At 50.1% G+C, this 8,606-nt stretch overlaps 1 protein-coding gene and 1 long non-coding RNA gene across 9 annotated transcripts in view; both read left to right on the top strand.

The window, feature by feature from the left end:
- Positions 1 to 1,194: 1,194 nt before the first annotated feature.
- LOC119332295 (leucine-rich repeat receptor protein kinase EMS1-like) lies at positions 1,195 to 4,541 on the top strand. Its single transcript, XM_037605477.1, has 4 exons — positions 1,195 to 1,692; positions 2,260 to 2,520; positions 2,603 to 3,478; positions 3,686 to 4,541. Exons 1-4 carry the CDS (start codon positions 1,236 to 1,238, stop codon positions 4,177 to 4,179), a joined length of 2,088 nt encoding a protein of 695 aa, XP_037461374.1. The 5' UTR covers positions 1,195 to 1,235; the 3' UTR covers positions 4,180 to 4,541.
- Positions 4,542 to 5,253: 712 nt separating this feature from the next.
- The window catches only part of LOC119329345, a 7,393-nt gene continuing 4,040 nt past the window's right edge, over positions 5,254 to 8,606 (top strand). For 3 of the 8 annotated variants that reach the window (XR_005159451.1, XR_005159446.1, XR_005159447.1), the window contains exons 1-4: positions 5,254 to 5,674; positions 5,772 to 5,851; positions 6,412 to 7,119; positions 7,668 to 7,775. This is a non-coding gene — a long non-coding RNA (uncharacterized LOC119329345). The remainder of the gene's footprint in view (positions 5,675 to 5,771; positions 5,852 to 6,411; positions 7,120 to 7,667; positions 7,776 to 8,606) is intronic. The other 5 variants (XR_005159452.1, XR_005159453.1, XR_005159449.1 and 2 more) reach the window with 5 other exon arrangements.

Here is an 8,606-nt window from a genome sequence, read left to right as displayed (position 1 = left end):
CATATGCAGGTGGCTCATCTGTGCCTTGCCATTGCGACGGTGCCGCGGGACGATAACCTTCCTGATCAGTTCAGTTGGCATGCTGACAAGTCTGAAGTCTACATCGAACTACCAGAAACTATGTATGGGCTTAGTGCGTTCGCCGACTGCCATGGCCATCTGGCGAAGCTGGGCACCGCTGCGTTGCAAGATCTTCGCTTGGCTCATGGTCCAGTACCGCTTATGGACTTCCGGCAGGCGCGCTCGGCACGGGCTCCAGGACGAGCCATCCGCTTGCTTCACCTGCTTGCAGGACCAGGACAACGTAGATCACATTCTCGCGAGATGTGTCTACGTGCGGGAGGTTTGGCATCGTTGCTTTGACACGATGCAAATGGACATTGCACCGCCAACCCAGAGTACCACATTTACCGAGTGGTGGTCCCAACAAAGGACGAGGTTCTTAGGCAAAATTCGTTGTGGTTTTGACTCCTTCGTGATCGGCACGGCATGGGCGTTGTGGAAGAGAAACACGAGGGTGTTCAATAGAGTGCACGATTAAAGGACGCCCGAGCAACTGGTGATGCTTGTGCTTTCGGAGATCAGGGAGTGATCGCTCACTGGTTTAGGTGTAGGAGGCTTAGATCCTTTTGTGAGAGAGCGATTTTGTATTCGTTTCGGTGTTGGTGTTTGTCAAATAGGATGTTCGCATCTTGCTAGATTGATTGTAATTATCTTCTGCCTTTTATAAAAATATAGTACGTCATTTTGGAGTACTCTCGAAAAAAAGACGCAATTTGAAGTACGGTAGTACTCCGTCTGTACCTAAATGTAAGTCTTTGTAGAGATTTCACTATAAATTACATATGAAGCAAAATAAGTGAATCTACAGTTTAAAATATGTCTATATACATCCTTATGTAGTTTATAGTGAAATCTCTAAAAAAATATTTAGGAACGAAGGGAGTACTACTGTATTTGTCAATCGTACTGACTCACTTGACACAGATACGGTATCTGATCCATCCCACACGTGGACGTGTAATCGAACGCGAATCGCAAATCCCCGTAAACCCCCCTCCGCTTTCCACCTTTTTACAGTCCATCCAAACGCCTTTTGACTGACTGACCCCACCACCCCCACATCGTCCTTTTTACCGCAAACCCCACTATAAGCCCCCAAATTCCAACCCCTCCGCACACCCGAAGCTGCTACTCTGCTGTTCTCTGCCTCTGCATCCCCGCCTCCCTTTCCCATGGCCTCCAAGAACGCCCTGCTCGTCCGCCTCATCCTGCTCCTCCTCGCGTCCGTCGCCTCGACCTCCTCCTCGTCCAACTCCGGCAATGCCGAGACGGACGCGCTGATGGAGATCAAGGCGGCGCTGGACCCGTCGGGGCGCGCGCCGGCGCTGGCGTCGTGGTCCCGCGGCGGGGACCCGTGCGGCCGCGGGGACTACTTCGAGGGCGTCTCCTGCGACTCTCGGGGGAGGGTTTCCGTCGTCTCCCTGCAGGGGAGGCGGCTCTCCGGGAGCGTCTCGCCCGCGGTGGCGATGCTCCCGGGACTCACCGGGCTGTACCTACACTACAACGAGCTGGGCGGGGCGATCCCTCGCGAGCTGGGCGACCTCCCCGACCTCGCGGAGCTCTACCTCGGCGTCAACAACCTGTCCGGGGGCATCCCCATCGAGCTCGGCCGCCTCCATCGCCTCCAAGGTACTGTACTTACTACTCAGCGAGTTCTTCAGTTTTGAAAGTGGCACCGAAAAAATAATCCCACATTGTTATATTTGTAATCTGGCAAATCAGTTTTAGTACTTCTGGGTACGTAGTACGTGTATTTCTTATCCTGAATTTGATGACATTCGGTACACATCTGGTACTCAGAATTTGAATTTGTCAAGTACAGTACATTTTGTTTTGTTTTGTACTGGTGGCTCGCCCTCCCATTTTCCTGTCTGCTGCTAAATACCTGCATGGACCAAAACTTTGAATTCTTCTGATTACATCTTGTCCTATGCGGACTCGCTTGCACGGCTACTTGATGTGTGCATTCAACCTCTGAAATGCGATCCACATTTATTCCCTGTACATGGACTGTTCCTACAGCTCACAGTGGCCATTATAATTAATCATCTGTCCACTTCCAGGATTTGATTAATTAGCCGTACCAAAAAGTTGGAATACTAATCAATTTGCAACAGTATAATGGCTAAAATGGCTAATCGATTGTTCTTCTCTAATGGTAAATGGCTGAGAAGTTTGTGTTCTTCATTCCTGCAGTGCTGCAGCTGGGCTACAACCAGCTCTCAGGGAGCATCCCAACTCAGCTGGGTGAGCTCAAGAAGCTCACTGTTCTTGCCGTTCAGTCCAACCAACTCACCGGGGCGATACCGGCGTCTCTAGGGGACTTGCCGGAGCTGACACGTCTGGACTTGAGCTCCAATCACCTGTTTGGCTCCATCCCTTCCAAGCTTGCCGGTATCCCACAGATTGCAACATTGGACCTCCGAAACAATACACTTTCAGGAAGTGTTCCTTCTGGTAGGTAGTGTTCAACAATGGTGTCCATGGTTACAATTTCACTGCCTCTGCACCATCTGAATTGTCCACTGATATTCTGTAGGTCTGAAGAAATTGGGTCACGGGTTTAAGTTTGACAACAATTTAGAGCTCTGCGGGTCTCATTTTGATACTCTGAAAGCCTGTCCTAACGATGAGAACGTCGATGATCAAATGCCGCATAAACCCGAATCAACCTCCATCAAACCACAGCAAACTCCACAAAATACCAGTCAAAACAGAAATTGCGACAACGGCGCATGCTCGAGGTCATCGACACTCTCTTCGGGAGCTGTTCTTGCCGGAACAATCATTATTATAGCTGGTGTGGCGGCTTGTGGTCTATCTGTCTTCTCGTGGCACCGCCGGCAGAAGCAGAAGGTTGGTTGCTCTGTGGAGAGCTTGAAAGGCAGGCCTAGTTTGGAGCAATCAAAGGAAACATATCAGAAGAGTGCCTCCTCACTTATCAATGTTGAGTATTCCAGTGGCTGGGACACTTCGTCGGAGGGATCACAGCACGGAGTAAGGCTATCGCCGGAGGGGTCCCCGAGTGTGAGGTTCAATCTAGAAGAGGTGGAGTGCGCGACGCAGTACTTCTCGGACATCAATGTGCTTGGCAAGAGCACCTTTGCGGCGACACATAGAGGGATAATGCGGGATGGCTCGGTCGTCGCCGTCAAGAGCATCAACAAGAGCAGCTGTAAGTCGGAGGAGGCCGACTTCTTGAAAGGGCTCCGCATGCTTACATCGCTGCGGCATGAGAACCTTGTTGGCTTAAGGGGTTTCTGCCGCTCCCGTGCTAGAGGGGAGTGCTTCCTCGTCTATGAGTTCATGGCGAACGGTAGCCTTTCCCGGTATTTGGATATCAAGGACGGAGACGCCGAGACGAGGATCCTCGACTGGCCAACTCGGGTCTCCATCATCAGCGGCATTGCCAAAGGTATAATATACCACCATTTCTATCTGTTGAAACATGAAATAGACAGCCTAAGTTTCCGGGGCCAACATTTTTGTTGTTGTTGCCAGTAATACTTAAGCTGCATTTCGTGAAAGTGAACAAACTAAAATTGCTGGGCCATTTCAATGTTTATATAACCTAGTGATTAGTTCTACTCTCTGCACGTACTGAAATTCTGAATTATTTCAGGAATCGAGTACCTGCACAGCAGCAAACCGAGCAAGCCCCCTCTTGTCCACCAGAACATCTCGGCAGACAAGGTGCTCCTGGACCACCTGTTGGTGCCCCGCCTCTCTGGCTCCGGCGTGCACAAGCTGCTGGCCGACGACGTGGTCTTCTCCACGCTCAAGGGCAGCGCTGCCATGGGTTACCTGGCGCCGGAGTACACGACCACCGGCCGGTTCACGGACAAGAGCGACGTGTACGCTTTCGGGGTGGTCGTGTTCCAGGTGCTCACAGGCAAGAAGGCGGTCTCGCAGCACCTCCTCCGCTGCCCCGTGGGCGACGCGGAGCCCGGCGGTGCCGCCAAGCTCGACGACCTCGTGGACCCCCGCCTCGGGGCCAGGTTCTCGAGGCCCGAGGCTGCGAAGCTGGCCGGGATCGCGCTGCTGTGCACCAGCGAGGCGCCTGGCCAGCGCCCCGCCATGGCCACTGTGCTACAGCAGCTCGGCGCCCCCCAGTAATGAGTGATCGTTGCCGTTGCGTTAACTTCTTTCTTGTTAGCTAAGCTGCCATTTTCATTCTCAGCTCCAGTTCCATGGATCGGTTGGTATGTTCCTTGCTCAGGAACCTGACAGTTCGTCGCAAGCTAAGTTTCTGCTCTATGCAGTTAGCCAGTTACTACTAGTAGTTAATCAATGGTTGCATCAATTTGGCAGCAACCACTTCAGTTCAGTCTGGTCCGGTGACACTGATCACTGATTGTATCGTCATCTTTTCCCCTCTCTACTGTAAATGTGTGGTGTGGTGTGCTGCTACATTTTGGATACCCTGTTATCAGGTTGTAAATGCGCGGCACGAAATAAAGTCTGGCCTGTTTTGAGATTTCAAATGTGATGATGGCCCAGGCTACCTATGTACTGTACTGGAGTAGCTGATAGTACTAGGCACGCGGCACGCATGCTGCGCATTTAGGAGCCTCGGTCCTCCTCTGACCTCTGGGCTCTGCTCCGGTGCCATGTTGTTGTTACTGATCTTTGTTGCGTTGCAGGTTCCGGCCGGATCTGAGAGTAAAAGTGACAGCACCACTACCACCTCCTTCCATCTACATTTCCTTCTGGGAGGCGCTTCAGATCAGATCAGGCATTAAAACGTGGCTTCAGATACTGGTCCTGTTACTTTTGCTTCAGGGTACAGGGTAGAAGCTTTGGCAGAGTAGGATCGACTGTAACTCGTTTTTCCTTTTGACTGTCGGCTGTAATTTTTGGTGCAGGGAGAACATATCCTTTTGTGAGAACACCTCAGGTTTGGCACCCAAGACGGACGCCGTGTAGGCCTCAAGGTAATCAGACCCCTGTGGGAAAATATCCAGAAAAACGAATCCGCTCGAACTCCCTGGCTCCTCAGCGATTTGGGCCTCCTGGCCGTCCGATCGGTTCGCTTGATGGAGTTCCGGCCGTCGGATCGAGCCGCCGGCAGATCTCGTCCGTCGGATCGAATCCCCCTCCCCTGTAGCATGGTTGATCTCGTCTGGTTCGCGCCGTCGATTACTCCTTCTGTTTGACCGGTTGTCGCTTCTCGTTCGCCCCCTTCGTTCCCTTCTCTCTGTCTCTCCTCCCCCATCCCCCTCAATCCGAATCTTCCCCCGGAACCCAATCCATGGCGCCGCAGCGCTCGCTGCCCTCGGCCTCCTCACGCCGCCGCCGCTCGTCCTCCTCGACTTCCCCCGCGTGCGTTCTCCTCTTCCTCTCCTCTGCGCCACGCCGGCTTCCGATCCCGCGCCTCCAACCCCTGATCCATCGACGCTGGCGGAGTGCCCTTCGGCGGAGAGAAGGCCCAGGGCGACACCGGCCCCCAATCCCATGCGTCGAGCCCCTGCTTCGTGCATGGTGCTGGAGCACCCTTCAGCGCCGAGGAGGCGCAGCGCGACAAGGCCGCCGCCGGCGTCGGTGCTCCCTGGCGCGACACGACCTCCGCCGGCGTCGGTTCTCCAAGCACATCCACTCCGACGACGCCCAGGTGATCCATTCTCTTGCCTAGAGATGCTGGTCTATCTTCTCTTTCGGTTCTAGGTTTTCATGTTTACATTGATTTTGTGTCGGATTTATCATTGCAGGTCCTCTCTAGTTGTTGTTTGTTCCGTTTGTCGAAGCTTCGGCCAGCCTGCTGTTCGTTGCCGTGTCGAGATGTTGCAAGGTTCGTGGTTGGCGAGCTCTTCCTTTTCCTTCCTGTCTAGCAGAGCTATTAGTTGTTATGTGCAGCTCCTGTAGCTTTTTGGATGTGTTGACTGCCCGAATCTTTTTCTTGGATGCATTGGTTGCTCGATCCTGGTTCTGATCGGATTCCTTTGGATAGATTAGGTGCTCGGTTCTGTTTGGATCCCTGGTATTTGTTGTTGCTTTGCAGGAGACTAGGCCTCGTGCCTGTATCCGGGGTAGATTTTTGTTGCCTTTCTTAATTTGTCTGGTGCTGGGATGCATTAGGTGCTCGGATATTGTTGTTGTTGTGTAGGAGGTTGTCGTGGTCTGCCTAGATTCCTATGTTTTTGTTACCTTTTTTTTGCCTGCTGCCTGATTTGTCCTTATCAGGGGTGACAAGGGAAGGGAAAGGTTTGGCACTGGCTCGCTAAGTTACTTACCTTGAACATGATAATAAATATAACATGGTTGTAGTTGTTAGTAATTAATTTCACCCATGTAACAATCCATTTTCCGAAAGCTAAATGTTTTATCTTCCATATTGTTGGTGTGTGACAGGTTAAAATGGCATGGACGAGTACTCATTTATTCATGGAGCTAGCGCAGAGCATCCTTTTTTGATAGAGGGATTTGGGCATCAATCCTTGGCCTTGCTCCTGATTATGTATGGGAAGTGGGAGTGCTAATTAGGCATTGGATGTATACTTTGCCTATGAAGATTAGTGGAACTGCTCAAATTTACCTCAAATATAGTTACAAGGTTACATTCTTCTTCACTTATATATGCTCTTTTTTATGCACTCTTGTTTCATTTATGGATTTGGTGTATCCTCAAGTATGTAAATCCACAAGGTATATAATTGGTACAGGATTAAGCACAAATTATTGAGAGCTGATGCTGAACAATGCACTTGAACTTTGAGCAATCTGTCAGCCATTGTTCAAATAACATCTTTATGTGCTTAGGATTAGGAGGATATATATGAACCCAACTTCGACACAGGTTTTGCATTGGCTGCATAGGCCGCTGCCCCGTTTATTAAGTTTGCTATCCATCTTACTCACATTGTTGGTTGTGGCTGCCATCATCATTATATTACAGGTTCTTCATTTCCTTCTGTTGTGCCACCCTGCATTCTTAACTATATGCTCTTTATGGAAATCATAGGTTAATGAAAAAGGCTATCTCATTGCAGGAGACATGTTCATTTTTTTTGAAGGATAAACTCTTCATGCCCCAACTACAACAAGAGGAGATAGCTCAAGGTAAATAAAAACTCAAAAGATTCAGCTTCTAGGTGTGTTCCACCTGGGTGATACTAATTCAGGTAGAATTCCTCTAGGTGTATTTTGTATGTTTTGGTGTTTTGGAATAGTAGTATCTAGCACCGTGATAATACTGCATACTGATTATACCTCCTTTGATACTTGTCTTTAGCTTTGTACATCAGATGATTCAACATTTTATTTTGTATTCTAGGCAATTTAATAATTATAAGAGTAAAGCCTACAATTGCAGGCTTACAAACAGTTCATGAGGCTTCCTTTGATATTTATTTTTTGCACATATCTCTGAATCTATAGCAGTTCAGATGTTTTCGCCATGCTAGGCCAAGCAGACCAATGGCATTCTTAACAGTATAATAGAATGCTGAATGGGAATGTCATAGTTTAGTGTTATGCCTTAATTTATTTCTTCGTTTTTCATATCTGTATTTGTGAACAATGTTGACCGGCACCATCACCTGCTACAGGAGCTTAATTTATTGGGAACTGCATGTCCGTATTGTTAAAATCTCTAATCCATTTTTCAGATGCACTTTTGGTATTGTTCTGCAATCTGTTTACACATCCGGGACTGCTGTTGTTGTTGCTTGTGGTTGTCTCATGATCTTGGCTGTTGGTGGCTGGTACCAGCTCAGGTGCTACTCTATTCTTGTCGCTTCCTTCATGCCTTCCTATACGCACGCACGCTCGATCTTTTTTCTTTTGTATGATGTTATCCTAGGATATTGTTGTTGGAACTGCTGTTATTGTTGCTACGGGTTGCTCATGAGCTTAGTTACATTTTTAGGTTGCCCTGCTGGATGCCATTTTTAGGTTGTTGTGTACCTACGGATAGTTCGTTGTTCTGCAATACCATATTTAGTCCCACTTTGTTTACATGATTGCTGCTACATTCCGGAAACAATGGTCTGTTGGTTGCAGAATTATAGTGGCTAGCTGGGACAACTAATTCATTTCTTGGTCTTGATCAAAGATAACTGGATTATTGCCCTGCTTTATCCAGAAATATGAGACGAAGGGAGCCACCGGCGCTCTCAGCGGTTAGCGCATTTTGACCATCGGATCAATTTGCTTGATGGGTTTCTGGGCGTCCGATCGAGCGGTGGAAGGACGTCGGCTGTCGGATCGAATCCCCCTCCCCTGTAGCATGGTTGATCCCGTTTGGCTTGCCCCGTCGATTACTCCTTCCGTTTGACCGGTTGTCGCTGACCTGGGGGGTCCCGGCGGGTGGGCCGCGCCCGTCAGCGAGCGGGTGTGCGGGTGCAGCCGGTGCGTTCAGTCGTGCGCGCGCCTGCGGTAAATATCTCGTGCCACCGCACGTAAATCTTGCCCCCCGCCGAGGGCTTTTTCGTCATTTCCTGTCCAGGCCGCGTGCGTGGTGGACGGTGGTTGGCTCCGTGCGGCTATGTGGTGGGGGAGGGCGGCTGGCTCGCTTCTCGTTCGCCCCCTTCGTTCCCTTCTCTCTG

The sequence above is a fragment of the Triticum dicoccoides genome, chromosome 7A (genome assembly GCF_002162155.2).
Source record: "Triticum dicoccoides isolate Atlit2015 ecotype Zavitan chromosome 7A, WEW_v2.0, whole genome shotgun sequence".
In the NCBI taxonomy this organism is placed as follows: Eukaryota; Viridiplantae; Streptophyta; class Magnoliopsida; order Poales; family Poaceae; genus Triticum; species Triticum dicoccoides.
This window is presented reverse-complemented; position numbering and strand designations above follow the sequence as displayed.